The 20,220-nt window shown below is 41.9% G+C and overlaps 2 protein-coding genes across 2 annotated transcripts; both read left to right on the plus strand.

The window, feature by feature from the left end:
• The first annotated feature begins 452 nt into the window (after positions 1-452).
• On the plus strand, positions 453-14,426 carry LOC311127215 (oxidoreductase HTATIP2-like). Its single transcript, XM_084159011.1, has 6 exons — positions 453-652; positions 4,460-4,649; positions 6,795-6,902; positions 10,462-10,599; positions 10,740-10,801; positions 11,073-14,426. The coding sequence occupies exons 1-6, from the start codon at positions 537-539 to the stop codon at positions 11,287-11,289; spliced, it is 831 nt and encodes a 276-aa protein (XP_084015137.1). The 5' UTR covers positions 453-536; the 3' UTR covers positions 11,290-14,426.
• Positions 14,427-15,901: 1,475 nt separating this feature from the next.
• On the plus strand, positions 15,902-19,785 carry LOC311128016 (transmembrane protein 208-like). Its single transcript, XM_084159945.1, has 6 exons — positions 15,902-16,087; positions 16,408-16,503; positions 16,588-16,647; positions 16,851-16,987; positions 17,191-17,275; positions 17,379-19,785. The coding sequence occupies exons 1-6, from the start codon at positions 16,082-16,084 to the stop codon at positions 17,517-17,519; spliced, it is 525 nt and encodes a 174-aa protein (XP_084016071.1). The 5' UTR covers positions 15,902-16,081; the 3' UTR covers positions 17,520-19,785.
• Positions 19,786-20,220: the final 435 nt, after the last annotated feature.

A 20,220-nucleotide genomic window follows, 5' to 3' on the forward strand; every position in this document is an offset into this window, starting at 1 on the left:
ATGGTTTATACTGTGACAAAACCGTGTTTGATGTCATTTTATATCCCATGTAAATGTATTTTGACAACTAAAGACACTGACCACATTATGACAAAGACTGACAGAAATATAGTGTTACCAAATGCTCTTTGGTACCTCCTGACAAATAGCCACTGTGACCGTGTGTATCAATACCTGTAACTTTACTGTCCTCTGCCTAGCCTATTGATAAGTGCAAAGTAATCATGGTGATGACAATGATGATGGTTTTTACTTAGCAACCAGCAAATAAAACTGTCAAAGCTAGGCTTCATATTGAATACAGGCATTAGATATATTTGTGTTTCAATAAAACAATAACTATTCAAAACATTTTCAGAATGTATTATCTTCACAGAATATTTTTGACAGTGTATTTGGCAGTGCTTAACGATTGAAAATGCTTGATAGGTAATGTTAATCTGTTCTACTGCGCATGCCTATCACCAATGACAGCAGAAACCGGATGTATGTTTCCATGGGCACATCCATTTGTTTAGCTATCTCGCTGATCTGTTATGAAACTACTGGAAAGCAGCTGGGGAAAAGCTCTTGGCTTCTTCGCCGTTCTGGTCGCTGTCATTGCAGCCGTTTTACACCATATAGAAAACAGCGAACGGACGATATACACCAGGTGAGAGGCAGAAGCTAACCAGCTAGCTTAGCTAGCTACTCGAACTACACTGACAGATTGTTGACAGTTTACCATGTCAGTCTGCAATCAGGCTTGGGAATGCTAGCATGTACAGTAACTAGCTACTGGTACTAGCTATTAGCCTACTGGTCTGTTTTACAGCTAGTTCTAATGCTGAGTGATTGCCTTTGAGGGAGGCTTGCAAGAAAGGTTAATTGCTTTATTTAGCTTGCTAGTTAGCTAGCTAGCGTGGAACCCCTTATAATCGGCATATTCAACAGCGTTTAAGAAATATATTACCTTCAACAGTGTTATCTTGTGATCAAGTCATCAATATTTTGTAATTATTGGTGTCGTAAAAATGTTAGTTAACGGGTTAGCAATTAGCATGTTTGACATTTCAGCGGAAATACTATTATCAACTTTTTGATAAGCGGTTTAGCATATTTTAGACATGTATTTTTTTTGTACAAATAAATGATTTCATATGAACACAAACAATTAAATCTCGACCTCCATCCCTATATTATCACAAAAATCACAATAAAAATCCAGCTCCACCGCTACCTCTGGATCCCACTGCACACACCTGCAGTGGAACCAGTGCTGGCAGAAGTCACAGCACACCCATGGCACCTTGGATCTACACTCCTGAGGGGAGCTTGCAGGCGTATCATGCTCCCCGCAGCGAGCACAGCAGGTGGCGTCTTTTTTTATATAAAATAATAATAAAATTGATTAACATGGTTTTGCAAAATTTAGAAGTTCTTCAACAACAATAGTAATTGATACAACTGAGAGCCAGAAAAACAGATTATGAAGTACCTGAGAGTGGTGCCATGGGTGGCGTGACAGACGTGACTGGTGGAGCTTTTCTCGTCCTTTTCTGTGCTGTAGCTTGAGAAAAAGTAGTGTTAGACAGAGCATGTTTCATAAAAACCCTTTTCAACTTTTTTACATCAATACCTCTGGAGGAAGCCGCAGAAGCTTTGGAGGAGGTGGAGATGACTTGAGGGCTGGTGCTATGGACTGTAGATATGTAAAGATATATTTTTTTTTACATTGCTGTTTTATAAAACAGATAACAAACAGTCATTTTTTTGTAATTTAACATGTGTTTGCCTGTGGAGGTGGCTGTATTCAAATTGCAGCGGGCAGGGACACCAGACGAGGCTGCTATGGTGGTGTGACCAGGGGAGACGGAGGAGGAGGCCGTGTTGGTGGTGACAGACAGGGGGGTGGTGTGCATCATGGTGGTGGTGGACAAAAACGCTGACGATGGCTTGGAGGAGCTGGTGTTTGTAATGGTGGGGTTGAGGGGCCGACGATGGTGTGGCCGGGAGAGTAGGCACGTGGCCTTCTTCTGCAGCTGGGGACTCCGATGGCTCCTACAGGTGTTGCACACTGAGAGGCACTGGCAGTGGTGATGCAGCTGTCCGGAGTGGTTCTACATTTACATTTACATTTTAGTCATTTAGCAGACGCTCTTATCCAGAGCGACTTACAGTTAGTGCATACATTTTTTATTTTTTCATACTGGCCCCCCATGGGAAACGAACCCACAACCCTGGCGTTGCAAACGCCATGCTCTACCAACTGAGCTACATCCCTGCAGGGGTTCCAGCAGAGGCGATGGCGTCAATGGTCTCATCCATGGCAGCCCTCTCCTGTGCCCTCTGTGTTCTGAGGGCTGCCCAACGCTCTTTCTCCTCTGCCTCGGCCCTCTCCTTCTCACCCCTCTCCTGCCACTGGCACGTGTATTCCTCCCCTGTGAGGCATGTGGCGACCACAGGGAGTCTTCTGTATCGGTCTAGCCGATACTTCAGAACAGTAAGGATGTGCCCCAGGTCCTTCGCTATCAGTCCCCCCTCTATTAGGAGGTGCTCTTCTAGAGCTAGGGCTGGGACTGGAGCAGGGGATGTGACTGGAGCAGGGGCTGAGGGCCCTCCTGTGGTCACTGGGGAGGAGGTGCTGATGGACGGCACAGTGCTGCTGGTTCCAGGAGAGGCGGTGGTGGGAGCCGGTAGGGACCGAGACGGCATTAAACGGGACCCTTCAATGGCTGAAGGGTCAAAAGGGAAGAGGCCACACTTCTTAAACCCTTCCACCACATAGCGCATGTCCTTGCAGCGCTGGTACGGGTAGCGGAATATTCTGGCAAATTCTGATTTGTTTACCATGTAGGAGTGGTCAAAATGGCTAAGGTCTCCAGCTACCTTGGAGAAATTAGCCTTTAAAGGGCCAAAGTATGCCACATCCAGCGGCTGCAGGACATGGGTGCAGTGTGGTGGAAGACAAAGAAGTATAACCCCTTCCCTTAGTGCCGCCTTGAGCACCTCCGGGTCCATGTGGCTCTTGTGCCCATCGAAGAGGAGAAGGAGAGGGCGCTCTTTCACTTCATGCTTAATGAAGTGCTGAAACCACTTCCTGAACACATTGAGAACAGTCAGTCCAGCAATCTACATACATAAACACATAGAACACAAAATACCTGCGTATTTTGTCGGCGTATTTCATCAGCCTCTGTCTGGTGAAGGGGAACCCATGGCTGGCGCAGTAGATACAGTACTGCACCAGATAATTTTCATCCTCTGGTGCAAGCAATGTGGGTGGTCCACTGCGACAACCATGGGTCACCCGGATGCTCAGCCTGTCCGCCAGGGTCTGCCGAGGTACACCATGCACCTTGGTAGATAAGAAAAGAAAACTGTTACTAGCAGATACAATTCACATACACATGGTAATCTCCTAAAAACAAAAGATGCCTAACCTTGGCAGCCTGGCGGATAGCCATCCCTGCCCCGCAGTCCTCCATGGCATGGAACATGTCCTCCTCACTCCACTGCTTCCTCTTGACTTTCTCCATGCTGTGGTGGTAAATACATGTAGCTAAATAACATGGAATACTATACACATTTTAGAAAGATAACTCAATCTGAATATGTATAAACATTTACATTTCAAAGCTAAGGCATTGAAAGGTGATGAAAGTTTTCACAATAAATGAAAGTGTACCCACGTTTTTTGTTTGATGTTATCTGTAATGAAAATTAGTGTCCCAATTAGTTTAATATTGATGCATACATTGTAACATTTGACTAAATACTGCCTCTATGTAGCTGTTGTAAGATGAAACATAGCCAACAGTGATAGGTGTCAAAAAGTTCATGGTTCAAAGTTCCAAATAACATTTTGCAGATTGTGCAAAACGCCCCCGTCAGAGGACTCCAATTTTTATACGGTAAAGCTTGACAACATTCAGCTGTTTTCGTGATATGTATTATCTAACGCTTACAATTTATTTCCTTTTTGCAGTCTTAGCAGTTCTATCAACATTTAGCAACTAAGCTAGCAACATTAGAAAATCCGTTAGCTATATTTCAGAGGTAAAAAGTTGGATATTAAATTGTGTGTGGTCTGTCGCGCAGTCGATTTTTACAATATGCAGCGTGTCCCACAAAATGTGTACATATAACTTTTTTGAAAACTCTCAAAACCTAACTTAACTTACATAAATTGCACTGAAAATCGGTGGTCAGCTAGCTAGAAGGGTGTCTTTAGTCGCAAAACATACCGTTATTTTCCTGTCCATTTAAATGTTGAGCTCGAGGTGATTTAGTCCTCCAACCGCTAGAGAGTGTCCAAAGTTAGGGGAAAATTAGCTAGTAGTCAAGAGACCGTTGTAGGGCGTGACACACACCTGTGTTGCAATAAAACTGCTGTATCATGCTGCTTCTGTGTAAAATAGCGATCAAACCATTAGGTCTCTCCTCAGTGGTGAAGCACTGTCTTGTTTTTTTCCTTCAGGATGGCACACGACCTGAAAACACTGTCAGAGGACTTCAGACAGAAGAATAAAAGTTGTTTTATCCTGGGTGCCTCTGGCGAGACAGGCAAGGAGTTACTGAAAGAAATTGTGGAGATGAAGCTCTTCTCGAAGATCACTCTCATCGGAAGGAGGCAGCTCACATTTGAAGACGAAGCATATGAGAACCTGGTAGGTGTGCGACTTGTCTTATTGTCAATGTATTGTTGTATTTTCAAGCAGGGCCGGTTTCCCAAAGGCATCTTAAGGCTAAGTTAATCGTGAATTTAGCCTTAAGATGCTTTTGGGAAACCGGTCCCAGCTCTATTTGGCAAAGTAACACACACCCATGATTAGGGTGTTAGGGGAAAAATGTAACTTTGGTTCTGGTGTTATAGATAAGCTTGTCAGGAACACAGAACACTTTATTTCATGAGGACAGGATTTACCATTGCTGAGATCTTATTTTCAAGTTATCGTAAAGGTAAATGTTCATCCCTAGTCAATAATGACACCAAATAACCTGTTTTATAGATAGGGCGGTAGTATTGTTATGACATTTTCAGGGCTGATGTAGCCCAATGTTGGACTAAAGAAGCCTAACGTTACTCCTTAGTCCAAGGACCTTACATGTTCTGTTTAAAGGGCGAATTGGCTCTGGAAGCCAAAATAGCCCAATACTCCATCTAAACATGAATCGATTCTCAATTGCGGTACAGTTCTACAAATATAAATCCCTCTACTTTCATATCACATCCAAATAATTTCACAAATGCAAAATACACACTTACTGTACACGGTTTTAACACAGTTGCAGCCGACAGTATTTGTCAGTGACAACAAGTTTGTGTCGTCTGTCTTCCGTTTACACACAGGGGTTCAGAGACGCAGATAGCTAATTAGCACAGGTAGTCCACTCTGTCTTCCATCTGTTTTCCGTAAACAAGCGCTGTAAGGTGGAAATATGGCCGTGTGGGAACCCTAACCCTATAAAGGTGTATCAATTTCACCTTTCACCTTTTTATATAATTTCTCACCGATATGAAAGATAATCAATCTCCTTATGCTTCCAAAACCGTACCACAAGCAATGCTTGTTAATGATCAAGGGCTAGGGCTGATGTAGAACAGAGATTATTTAAATAAAAGTACAAATTCTTCAATTAAAATGCTATACATAATTACAGCCAAATAATTTAAGGAAGGGTGGTCATATCATTAACAAATATTCATGCTTTATGCAAAACTAGGAGATTGTAACAATTTATGAAATTAGAATACAACTTTTTATACTACTTTATGCAAATTAGATACTTAAGAGACACACACACACACACAGCCTAATGCAGACACACACTTCTCAGCATCCCCATACACTCACACAGCACCCCCACCAACACATACACACACACACCACATCACACACAGCCTAACACAGACACACACAGCCTAACATAGACGCACACTTCTCACAAAGTCTGAACTGTAACACTGAAGGCTACTAGTCTAATAAGATAGCTTACTTCTAAGGTAGGCCTACCCTTGAGTTGGGTTACATTGTAATGTTAGTTTTGGTGTTAATGAGTTACTCTGGTGATGGGAGGATAAACTGCAGCAAATAATTAGGCTAGGCACAGAAGAGACAGAGTGAGCTGCCAGCTGCTAGGACCAATCCCTGACAACCCATACATCAAAACGTAGCTACGAAGCTCTACTTTGTGACCTGCAGCCTGCTATATTTTTTTAGTGTCTCTGAAAACATCTGATGACAGAAGTGAAGGAAAAATGTTTTACCTTATATTTCAGTCAAAATACGTCCGATGACCGTGAAATACCCTCAGGACTTTCCCATACTTCTTGGCAATGCGATCTTACTCTGATAGGTTGAGTAATACCCATCGCAAAGAGCAAATAAGAACACACCGATTTCGCGTTTTTCACAAAAAGGGCTGTCCCACAGATTTGAACATTCTTTGCACGGCACTTGCTTTACATTTGGGCTCATATTGCGTAAATATCTTAACGTACAGTATTGGGATTTTTTGAAATAGGTAACAACTGCCACATGTATGTTTTCAAATGATTTATTATGTATTTTGATGACCACATTATTGACATTTAGTGAAAACAGTTTTGTTTACTGTGTTTTTGGTAGAATTCTCATATAGCGTCCATTGTTTGTCGCGTCACCCAACACCATACCATGAGCTTTGAATAAACTTAAACATTCAATACCATTTAAATGTGTGTGCAGACTACAACAAAGCCTACAAGAAGCCTACATCCATTATTCCATTCTAAAGATTGGCCTTGTGTATTGTTCTCTGTCCTCTTTCAGGTGCAGGAGGTGGTGGACTTTGAGAAACTGGATGACTACGCTGCAGCATTCCAAGGGCATGATGTTGGCTACTGCTGCCTGGGAACGACCAAAGCCAAAGCAGGGGCTGTGAGTTCATGGTCACTGATATAGAGACCCCTGTGTATACTGTAACTGGATGAGTACTCATATGAATATGATAGGGAATGTACCACAAGGGTCATAAGAAAATAAAGAAGATTGACACCCACCATCTCAGATTTTTGTGAAATAATTGTTGTTTTTAGAAACAGATAAAATTAGCATTCCTGCAACATTATTTTGTTTAAATATCATTTGATCTCAGCTAATTGATTGCATCCACATTTGACATTTTTAATTTCTAGGATTCATATAATGTTCAATAAATATAGTACCTAACATCCGATTTGGATGAAAGTTTTTCTAACAATGATTTATCCAATGGTCAAAAGCCACCCACGGACACCCCACACCAATCCCATCCCAACGACAAGTACACTACCGTTCAAAAGTTTGGGGTCACTTAGAAATGTCCTTGTTTTCGAAAGAAAAGCAATTTTTTTCTCCATTAAAATAACATCAAATTGATCAGAAATACAGTGTAGACATTGTTAATGTTGTAAATGGCTACTGTAGCTGGAAACGGCTGATTTAATGGAATATCTACGTAGACGTACAGATGCCCATTATCAGCAACCATCAGTCCTGTGTTCCAATGGCACGTTGTGTTTGCTAATCCAAGTTTATCATTTTAAAAGGCTAATTGATCATTAGAAAACCCTTTTGCAATTATGTTATCACAGCTGAAAACTGTTGTGCTGATTAAAGAAGCAATAAAACTGGCCTTCTTGAGACTAGTTGAGTATTTGGAGCATCAGCAATTGTGGGTTTGATTACAGGCTCAAAATGGCCAGAAACAAATAACTTTCTTCTGAAACTCGTCAGTCTATTCTTGTTCTGAGAAATGAAGGCTATTCCATGCGAGAAATTGCCAAGAAACTGAAGATCTCGTACAACGCTGTGTACTACTCCCTTCACAGAACAGCGCAAACTGGCTCTAACCAGAATAGAAAGAGGAGTGGGAGGCCCCAGTGCACAACTGAGCAAGAGGACAAATACATTAGTATTTAGTTTGAGAAACAGACGCCTCACAGGTCCTCAACTGGCAGCTTCATTAAATAGTACCTGCAAAACACCAGTCTCAACGTCAACAGTGAAGAGGCGACTCCGGGATGCTGACCTTCTAGGCAAACACAACGTGCCATTGGCACACAGGACTGATGGTTGCTGAAAATGGGCCTCTGTACGCCTATGTAGATATTCTATAAAAAATCAGCCGTTTCCAGCTACAATAGCCATTTACAACATTAACAATGTCTACACTGTATTTCTGATCAATTTGATGTTATTTTAATGGACAAAAAAATTGCTTTTCTTTCGAAAACAAGGACATTTCTAAGTGACCTTTTGAACGGTAGTGTATATAATATCCGTTTTCTGTGTCTGACAAGTAATATATTTCTAGTAGTATGTTTGTTTCTTCATCCTATGTAATGTATTCCCAGTGAATTTGGTGATGTTTTTTTCCCCCTGCTCAGATAAATTATTCATTGAAGTTGTTAGGTTTAGTCCAATCCTATATCCTGATATTACCAGGTTCTGACCACGAGATGGTGCTGTTCCTGCTATTAGGTGAAAAAAGTTAAGACCCCCCCCCCATCAATCAATCAATCAATCAAATGTAATTATGAAGCCCTTTTTACATCAGCAGATGTCACAAAGTGCTATACAGAAACCCAGCCTAAAACCCCAAACAGAAAGCAATGCAGATGTACAAGCCATGACACCCAATGTTAAAGGGATAGTTCACCCAAATTACAAAATTGCATTGGTTTCCATGGACCAAATTACAAATGTAGGTATCGGTTTCCTTACCCCAGCGTTTCCCAAACTCTGTCCTCGGGACCCCAAGGGGTGCACATTTTGGTTTTTGCCCTAACACTACACAGCTGATTCAAATGATCAAAGATGATTAGTTGATTATTTGAATCAGCTGTGTAGTGCTAGGGCAAAAACCAAGACGTGCAATCCCTTGGGGTCCCGAGAACCGAGTTTTGGGGGGGGTTTAAATCACCTAATAGCAGGAACAGCATCATCCAGTGGTCAGAACCTGGTAATATCAGGATGTAGGATGGGACATAAACAATTTCAATGACTAATTTCTCTGAACAGGGAAGAAAAGAAACACCACCAAATTGACTGAGAATACATTACATAGAATGAAGAAACAATACTCCGACCACAGCTCAATACTACTTCTCAGACGTAGAGAACTGAAACTGTATAGTCGTTGTTGGGTGGGGTGTGGGGGGTCCGTGGGTGGCTTTTGACTATTTCTTTAGATTCCTCATGTCTTACTCATTGTTAGAAAAAAGTTCAAATCAGATGTTAGATGCTGTATTAATTGAATGTTACATGAATCCTATAAATTAAAATGGCCAATTTGGGTGCAATCAATCAGCTTAATTTCTCAGATAAATTTCAACAAAAGAATGATGCAGAAATTCTACATTTTTACATTTTAGTCATTTAGCAGATGCTCTTATCAAGAGCGACTTCTAACTACAGAAACTATTTCAGAACAATCTGAGATGGTGGGTGTCATGGCTTGCTGAAATGACATTGAACGACCCACCATACACAACCTGCTTGGATCAGTCAAAGGTGATGATTGTGGACTACAGGAAAAAGAAGAGGACCGAGCACGCCCCCATTCTCATCGACGGGGTTGTAGTGGAGCAGGTTGAGAGCTTCAAGTTCCTTGGTGTCCACATCACCAACAAACTATCATGGTCCAAACACACCAAGACAGTCATGAAGAGGGCACGACAGAGCCTATTCCCACTCAGGAGACTGAAAAGATTTGGCATGGGTCCTCAGATCCTCAAAAAGTTCTACAGCTGCACTATCGAGAGCATCCTGACTGGTTGCATCACTGTCTGGTATGGCAACTGCTCGGCCTCCGACCGCAGGGCACTACAGAGGGTAGTGCGTACGGCCTAGTACATCACTGGGGCCAAGCTTCCTGCCATCCAGGACCTCTATACCAGGCGTTGTCAGAGGAAGGCCCTAAAAATTGTCAAAGACTCCAGCCACCCTAGTCATAGACTGTTCTCTCTGCTACCGCACGGCAAGCGGTACCGGAGCTCCAAATCTAGGTTCAAAACGCTTCTTAACAGCTTCTACCCCCAAGCCATAAGACTCCTGAACAGCTAATCAAATGGCTTCCCGGACTATTTGCATTGTCCCCCCCCCCCCCCCCCCCCCCACCCCCTCTTTTACGCTGCTGCTACTCTCTGTTTGTTATCTATGCATAGTCACTTAAACTCTACCTACATGTACATATTACCTCAATTACCTCGACTAACCTGTGCCCCCGCTGCTGCTCTTTAATTATTAGTTATTTTTATTTTTTACTTATCAATTTTTTTACGTAACACTTATTTTTCTTAACTGCATTGTTGGTTAAGGGCTTGTAAGTGAGCATTTCACTGTAAGGTCTACACCTGTTGTATTCGGCGCATGTGACAAATACAATTTGATTTGATGTTGTGGTCAAAGGTAGATTAATGTACACATATTTTCTCTTATTTTTCTGTCATTGTAGGATGGATTCATCCGCGTTGACCATGACTATGTCCTGAAGTCAGCGGAGCTCGCCAAGGCAGGAGGCTGCTCACACTTCAACCTAGAGTCTTCTAAAGGGGCTGACAAAATCAGTGGTTTTCTCTATCTCAAAGTGAAGGTAATACACAAAATGTTCACCTGAGTAAAGATACCTCATTTATATCCTTTCATAAATAAGGCCTCTTTCAGCCTCTCTCATAAAGCTATTTGATGAAGTGCTGTATATTGTTTGGTTAATGCAAATGTTTGCCTCTCCAGGGACAAGTGGAGGCAGATATCGAGCCGTTGGACTTCGAGAGATACTCCATCTATCGCCCTGCGTAAGTCTAATTTGCATTAGTCATGTGTAAAAATGTCCCTTTGCAGAAATGACTCACTTGTTCATTACCTTATCAGTCATGGCAAAACAAATAGTGTCATGATTAGCAATATACAAATTTCTCCAGTGATCACGATGTAAACACATAGTGTTCACTTTCATTGCATAAATACACTCTGAGATATTATGATACTGTGTTTATAGCTGTAACTTATTTCACTCGTAACAACTCACAACTGAATTCTTCCTCTCTTTCTTGTTTTTCCTCCCAGGGTGCTGATGGTCGACAGGCAGGAGAGCCGGCCTGCTGAGTGGTTTGCCAGGAAGGTCCTGGGGCCTATTTCCTCCATGTTTCCCACGGCGATGTCCATCCCCATCCAATCAGTGACCAGGGCCATGTTGGCCAACACACTGATCCCTGCAGGGGAGAAAGTGGAGATCCTGGAGAATAAAGCCATCTATGACTTGGGAATGACTCTGTGGGAATGAGTCCAAAGGGGAATATTTCCTTATCATGAAAAGTGCCATTAAAGCTCTTCATGGGTAATGCAAATAAGATATGATTGGGAAATTATGACGTCATTATGAATACTGAAATCTGCCTTCTCTGTAAAGTCTTTGTATCCCAAGTGCTTTTTCTGAGTGCAGACTATTTTTGTGGTCAACAAGAAGGAGTTGGCTGAAGAGGAAACAGACTGGTACCGAGGCTAGAATCAGTTTAATATATTAGGTGAAGAGGGAAATGTATTTGACTGGTTCTTCTGGGTCCATTACCTCCTCAAAACGGTTTAGTTAGTAGAAGGTCTGCCATCCAACCTACAAGGTTCATGCTATTTTATATAAGACCACATCCTTAACCACTTTGAAAAATGATGCACTTACTTGAAGCAAGAGTTTATTTTCCACTATACTGAACCATTGGAGAGGGATTTTAAGGCAATATGTCTGAGTTATTTTATTGTCTTTGATCACTTTTGTTTTCTGAGCAATGCTAAGCATGTAATTGAATCAAGGGTTATGTTGTTCATACTCCTATTGACTTGGATTTGTATACATTTTAATTGTGATGTTATGTAAATTCTATGTATTTTTCCATTTCAAGTCGACTATGCTTCTGTGTTACGTTAAAAGATGTACATCTGTAGTAGGCAGTAATACTTGATATGCGTATATACCGTACAGTATATTATACAGGCCTCCTGTAGCTCAGTTGATAGAGCATGGCGCTTGCAACGCCAGGGTTGTGGGTTCGATTCCCACGGGGGGCCAGTATGAAAAATGTATGCACTCACTAACTGTAAGTCGCTCTGGATAAGAGCGTCTGCTAAATGACTAAAATGTAATATATACCTCACATGTGACTCATAATAAGAGTGTAATTAGCCTATTAACTGAATTATCTGACTCCATAAGATAAATAGCAATATGCAAGAACACTATAGATGAGCTACAGTAATAGGCAATGAAGAAATGTCTGAGAATGGAATTCTAAATACAAGTGTATTTAATTAGTTTGTCAAATGAATAATAACATTATACAAGGCATAAGCTTAAGTTACAAAGCATTACAAGGCATTATTCTAAGCATGGTCAGAGAGGGAGAGAGAGAAATGGCAATGGCACATAGCTCATGGGAGAGAGAGAAAGAAAGAGACAATGCAATCTAAGACCCTTTTATAAGCATCTGAGTTGTTTGGATTCAAAATCTGAATTGTTGACCAATAGTATTACTATAAATCAGATATCAGAACTGCTTCTCAGAGGGGGTTGGCAAGATCATCATAGAGAATGTTCAATTCCTAAGACAACACAGGAAATTCTTGCATACAGTCGATAAGAAGAGTCACTTCGGGGGCTGCCCTACATAATTGACATTTAGCAGACGCTCTTATCCAGAGTGCATACATTTAAATATATATATATCATACTGGCCCCCCGTGGGAATCGAACCCACAACCCTGGTGTTGCAAGCGCCATGCTCTACCATCTGAGCTACACGGGGGCCTCATAATCCTCTCTTGAACACATCCGATTCTGCATCAGACAAAAATGTTCAAAACTGGACGGCCAGCACTGTAGTCACTGGAAACAATCTTCAGATCAGCAGTTCATGATCCTAGCAGCATCACTTCAGGAGTGTCCTTTTTGCTGCTGCCACCACCATGCTTCACCATAGGGATGGTATTGGCCAGGTGATGAGCGGTGCCTGGTTTCCTCCAGACGTGACGCTTGGCATACAGGCCAAAGAGTTCAATCTTGATTTCATCATACCAGAGAATGTTGTTTCTCATGGTCTGAGAGTCCCAAGTGGGCTGTCATGTGCCTTTTACTGAAGAGTGGCTTCCGTCTGGCCGCTCTACCATAAAGGCCTGATTGGTGGAGTGCTGCAGAGATGGCTGTCCTTCTGGAAGGTTCTCCAATCTGCACAGAGGAACTCTGGAGCTCTATCAGAGTGACCATCAGGTTCTTGGTCACCTCCCTGACCAAGGCCCTTCTCCCCCAATTGCTCAGTTTGGCCGGGCGGCAGCTCTAGGAAGAGTCTTGGTGGTTCAGTGCATGTCAGATCAAAAACCAAGCCATGATGTCAAAGGAATTGTCCGTAGAGCTTCGAGACAGGATTGTGTCAAGGCACAGATTTGGAGAAGGGTACCAAAAAGATTCTGTAGCGTTGAAGGTCCCCAAGAACACAGTGGCCTCCATCATTCTTAAATGACAAATTAGCAAAATAATCTAAAAACCTGTTTTTGCTTTGTCATTATAGGGTATTGTTTAGATTGATGAGGAAAAAAACAATTTAATTAATTTTAGAATAAGGCGGTAACCTAGCAAAATGTGGAAAAAGTCAAGGGGTCTGAATACCTTCCGAAGGCACTGTAGACAGGTGTGTTCCTTTCCAAATCATGTCCAATCAATTCAATTTACCACAGGTAGACTCCAATGAAGTTGTAGAAACATCTCAAGGATGATCAATGGAAACAGGATGCACCTGAGCTCAATTTTGAGTCTGAATACTTATGTAAATAAGGTATCTCTGTTTTTTATTTTTAATACATTTGCAAAAATGTTTAAAAACCTGTTTTCGCTTTGTCATTTATGGGGTATTGTGTATATAGATTGATGAGGACAAAATGAATGTAATACATTTTAGAATAAGGCTGTAATGTTACAAAATGTGGAAGAAGTGAAGGGGTCTGAATACTTTCCGAATGCACTGTATGGCCAATGGCTAACGGCTGTTCTTATGCATGACGCTTAGAAGTGGTATATTGGCCATATACCACAACCCCCCGAGGTGCCTTATTGCTATTATAAACTGGTTACCAACGTAATTAGAGCAGGAAAAATAAATATTTTGTCATAACCGTGGTATACGGACTGATATACCACGGCTGTCAGCCAATCAGCATTCAAGCCTCGAACCACCTAGTTTATAATTACAAATAATTTGTAGACTGCAATTGACTGCAAGAAGCCCAAACAGATATGATGTTTGACTAAAACATAATCATTTCAAACCTTACTTGCATTTATATATGATCATGCGTCTCTCTATTATTCATGGGAATACTTGGGAACAGATTTCTTAAATTAAAATCACTTGGAACTCATTTCCTGGTGCTTTTATGTCCAACAATAAAAATAAAAATAAATAAAAAAAGGTTGTTTTATTTTGCTCAGAAAACTTGGGGGGCCAAATGAAACCACCCGCAGGCCGCCAGTTAGGGATCCCTGCCCTAGCGCTTTTGAGCATGTTTATATGGAGAGTTACAGTCTAAGAGGTATCAGACTAGGCCTCTGGCACCCTGAGCCTACTAATACCCCAAATAGCCTTGTTCAGGGCAGGTTTAAACCTTCCCAAAACAGCCGTCATATCAGTGACACTTCTTCTATGAGCTCATTGACTGTTCCCAAACACATCAGTGACACTGAACATGATGACTCAAGTAAACCTAGTCAGGGCAGAGCCTTGTCAAACGACAAGCCTGACCAATTTGAAGATGAGAAGTTAGGTCCACATGGTTTCAACCCTTCCACCGGAAGCACTAGTCCCCCAACAACCACATATCCACCCAGTGTTAACACTTCTCAGAGTGCAACTGCCCGCACCAGCATTACATTTGAGTAATTTATCCAGAGTAAGTACACTTTCCCTCAATAAAGTAGCTATCAGCAAAGTCAGAGCTAGTAAGGGGGTGTAAGTCAAGTGCAAGTGTTGCAGGTAATGGTGGTGATAAAATACCAGTGAAATAAAATGAAAATGAAGGTGGTAAATTCCTAATGTTAGATGAGGTTATACTTTATTGCTCATTATGCATTGTTGACCCAGGTTTCTACCGCTCCTGAGATGACTGGCTTCATCCCTGTGCCCTGCTATGGTCTGACTTTGAATACATGGTTAAATCCTGAGCCCTTGGGAAATCTTTGGTTTCAGGGATTAGAAATGGTTAAAATAAATTTTACATGGGCACTATTGTTTTTATTTCACTACAGTGGTCAGGGCTTCATCAAAATGTGATAATTCAAAGATTGTCTTTTGAGTTCGTGACCTCAAGTGGTGAATGTATGGAAATACTTTAGAACCAGTCAGACCTAACCCAACAGGACAGAGTGCAGTAGTACTGAACTCTGCAGGCCAGGAGCCCAGTGAAGCTGCTCTTTCACTGCTGGTATGGAGTGGAGCTGATCTCATGATAATAATAATATGCCATTTGGCAGACGCTTTTATCCAAAGCGACTTACAGTCATACGTGCATACATTTTTGTGTATGCGTTGTCGCGTGGATCGAACCCACTACCCTGGCGTTACAAGCGCCGCGCTCTACCAGCTGAGCTACAGAGGACCACCGCATCACCATCTACCTGGCCCCATGTTTGAAGCAGGTTCATATGGTTGATTTGCTTATGTTTTATTTTGAATCTATATAGTTATTATCAGGCATGGCTGTCAAAATGGTTCTGGTTGAGCGGGCCTATTGTTATATTGGTACATTTTCAAAAATTGTACAACTACAAACGCTGTAGTTGAATGCATTCACGTTCATGACGCCAGGTGGCGACAAAGTCATTTTGCACTTTTAAATAGTGACGTCTTACCTGCGCCGGAAGTGTAATTCGTAAACGCTGATGTGTTACCTTCATTGAGATCTCGTTACAGTTGAACTTCAAGCCTGTGTTTGGTATAACAGTCCATCTAAATTGCTCGAATACTGTACAAGTCGATGTCAAAAAAGGACCTACTACGCGTACGTGAAGGGAACAGCAGCACAGGGTTAAGGAACTAATGGCGGTAGGTGGATCTTTCACCTGCGTATGTTTCAGACAGGTTGGGCAGACTAGCTGACTGCATAGGATAACGAGCCTACTAAGTTTTATAACAGCAACTAACTCACCTTCAGTTATGTGTACCTATTGGCTAATTAATTTGATAGAATGATAAACTAATGTGTATCAAAGCCAATTAATTAGCTTGAGCCAACGTTAGTTAACAAACCCTACACAGCCTGTCTCCATATTGATGCTAGTAAGTTAATTGCTGGTAAGCTTTCTTATTTCTGAAGTCCATGCAATGTTGACTACACTAACAGCCCACCTTTCTAATGCACACAGCCCAAAGGTAAGGTCGGCACTAAAGGCAAGAAGCAAATCTACGAGGAGAATGAGGGGACACTCAAGTTCTACACCAGAGTAATCTTGGGAGCTAACGTAAGACATCATCTTCCTTGCCAATGTTACTTTTTGAATGGAAATTGTGACTAGTACAGCACCTGACACTTCTTTCTCTCCTAGGCGATATACACTGCGTTAAACCTCTTGGTCTTCTATAGCTCTTCAACGTTTTGGACATGGGTGAGTTCATTCTGTGTATGTTATTGACATTGATGGCTCCTCTACTGTTGAGCAGTGAAACTGGGATGATTGCGGATTACTAACGCTCTCTACTTTATTTTCTCCCTCTCTCTCGTTCCTCCCTTCTTGGTTTCTCCCCCACGGTCTCATTCCCCCTGTCTCTCTCTTCTTCCTTCCTCCATCTCCTTCTCCCACCCCTGTAGTTTGCAATGGTGTTTGCCCTGGCAGTGTATGTGGGCAGTTACCGCTCCATGACTGCCATGGCCAAAGCAGTGTTTGGTGAGGATGGAAGTCTGCTGGACGGAGGAATAGATCTGAACATGGAGCAGGGGATGGCAGAGTGAGTGCTCACACTGCAGGAGTGTGTTTATTTCCGTGAACATGAGTGTGCAAACATACAGTATGTGTGTGAGAGAATTGGTGAGTATTACAGCATGTTCAAAATGCGTGTAACAATGGTGCCCTTATCTCCCTTCAAGGGTAGATTTCTCAAAGCTATAATGGTAGTGTGGTGCGTTTATGATGGATTCTTTGTCATTATAGGCATCTGAAGGATGTTATCCTGCTAACTGCCATAGTACAAGTGCTCAGCACCATCTCCTCCTACTTCTGGTACCTTTGGCTACTGGTAAGAGTTTATCCCATACTTGCTGTACTCGCTCTCTTTGGTTGTTTATTTTCCCTTTCTCGTGGCCATTATTGATCTCTTAATCAATCTGTGTGTGTGTCAGGCCCCGGCCCGTGCAATGTTCCTGCTGTGGGTCAACTTCCTAAGCCCCTGGTTTTCGGCCGAGAACTCTGGTGCCGCCCCAGAGGAGGTGAATGAGAAGAAGCAGAGACGACAGGAGCGCAGACAGATGAAGAGATTCTAACTTGGCAGACTGTCGCATTATTTCTATACACAGAATGAATCTAAATACAGACAGCCAGGAACTCTACAGTTAAGTTATTCAGGAGGAGCTTTTGATGTGTGCTCAGACGTCCAGGTATGGATAAAGAACTGAACCGGACCCTGGGGGTTATCTGGTTTTCCTCTCGCTCCCTATCCCTTCATCCTTCCCTTTCTTCCTCGCCCCTCTATCCTTATCCCTCTTTCTTTACATCTGGAGAGGAAATCGTCCTTGTTGGGCTGATGTCATCATCACCAATACATGTTGTCATATACCTTGGCCTGTAATTTGTGTTTACATCCAATTGTTCGTAATCTAGGTCTATGTATCACATCAATTTCATATGAACTAGTGAAAAGGATGTGGTGATTTTACCCTATGGCAGGCCTTTTATTTTAGACACTGCTCATCAGATCTCACTCTCATTGCCCAATTCCAAATAGACCACTAGCAACTACCACCTAGGTGCTAATCTAGACCAAGGGGGAACTATTACCTAACTTTTACAGCTATTTATTTCAGATCTACATGAAGTGCCTAGGGTTAGGGGCTAGGTGTTGATTTGGAATTGGGCCTATGTGACGAAGGTTGAAATTAATTCCGATTCTGCTTTGTCCGCAATGCACAGTTTAAAGGCAATGTTCTCGCAGAGACTACATTCACTGTTAGTGCTGCATATGTCGGCTCAATCGGAAATGACTTGCACTGAACAAAAATATCAACGCAACATGTAAAGTGTTGGTCCCATGTTTCATGAGCTGAAATAAAAGATCCCAGAAATGTTCCATACGCACACAAAGCTTATTTCTCTCAAATGTTATGCTCAAATTTGTTTACATCCCTGTTAGTGAGCATTTCTCCTTTGCCAATATAATCCATCCACCTTACAGGTGTGGCATATCAAGAAGCTGATTAAACAGCAGGATCATTACCCAGGTGCACCTTGTGTTGGGGACAATAAAAGGCCACTCTAAAATTTGTCACACAACACAACGCCACAGATGTTTCAGATTTTGAGGGAGCACGCAATTGGCATGATGACTGTAGGACTGTCCACCAGAGCTGCTGCCAGAGAATTTAATGTTCATTTCTCTACCATAATACGCCTCCAACGTCATTTTAGAGAATTTGGCAGTACGTCCAACCGGCCACACAAACGCAGACCACGTGTATGGCTTTGTGTGTGCGAGCGGTTTGCTGATGTCAACGTTGTGAACAGAGTGCCCCATGGTGGCGGTGGGGTTATGGTATGGGCAGGCATAAGCTACGGACAATGAACACAATTGCATTTTATCGATGGCAATTTGAATGCATAGAGATACCGTGACGAGATCCTGAGGCTCATTGTCATGCCATTCATCCACTGCCATCACCTCATGTTTCAGTATGATAATGCATGAACCCATGTCGCAAGGATCTGTACACAATTTCTGGAAGCTGAAAATGTCCCAGTTCTTCCATGGCCTGCATACTCACCAGACATGTCACCCATTGAGCATATTTGGGATGCTCTGGATCGACGTGTACAATGGCGTGTTCTAGTTTCCGCCAATATCCAGCAACTTTGCACAGCCATTGCAGAGGAGTGGGACAACATTCCACAGGCCACAATCAACAGCCTGATCAACTCTATGCGAAGGAGATGTGTCACGCTGCATGAGGCAAATGGTGGTCACACCAGATACTGACTAGTTTTCTGATCCACGCCCCAACTTTTTTTTTTTTAAAGGTATCTGTGACCAACAGATGCATATCTGTATTCCCAGTCATGTGGAATCCATAGATTAGGGCCTAATGATTTCCTCATATGAACTGCAACTCAGTAAAATCTTTGAAATTGTTGCGTTTTTATATTTTTGTTCAGTATAAATGGCGCATTGTCTAAATCCGCGATCAGATTGTATCTCGGCCCTAATCGTTATAGCTCCCATCCTTCATAATGCTGAAAAATGATTTGATTACAAAAAATAACAATCCTCAGATTCTCAAGTATCATATACATTCATTTAACATTTCAAGTGCATTTCTTCACAACATAAATAAGCAATAGGAAATATACAGTGCCTTCAGAAAGTATTCAGACCTTTTGACTTTTTCCACGTTTTTGTTGTTACAGCCTGAATTTAAAGTTTATTAAATTGAGATTTTGTCACCCTACACATGATACCCCACCCATAATGTCAAAGTGGAATTATGTTTTTTGAAATTTTTACAAATTAATACAAAAATTATTGAGTTAAGTATTCAAGCCCTTTGTTATGGCAAGCCTAAATCATTTTAAGTCATAAGTTGCATGGACTCATTCTGTGTACAATAATAGTGTTTAACATGAGTTTAGAATGACTACCTTGCATCTCTACCCCACACATACAATTATATGTAAGGTCCTCCAGTCAAGCAGTGAATTTCACACACAGATTCAACCACAAAGACCAGGGAGGTTTTCCAATGCCTCGCAAAGAAGGGCGGCTATTGGTAGATGGGCAAATGTGTTTGTGTTTTTTTTTTAAGCAGACATTGAATATCCCTATGAGCATGGTGAAGATATTAATTACACTTTGGATGGTGTATAAATACACCCAGTCACTACAAAGATACAGGCGTCCTTCCTAGCTCAGTTGCCGGAGAGGAAGGAAACCGCTCAGGGATTTCATCATGGGGCCAAGAGTGACTTTAAAACAGT

This window comes from Coregonus lavaretus (genome assembly GCF_964263955.1).
Source record: "Coregonus lavaretus genome assembly, chromosome: 4".
NCBI classification, from domain to species: domain Eukaryota; kingdom Metazoa; phylum Chordata; class Actinopteri; order Salmoniformes; family Salmonidae; genus Coregonus; species Coregonus lavaretus.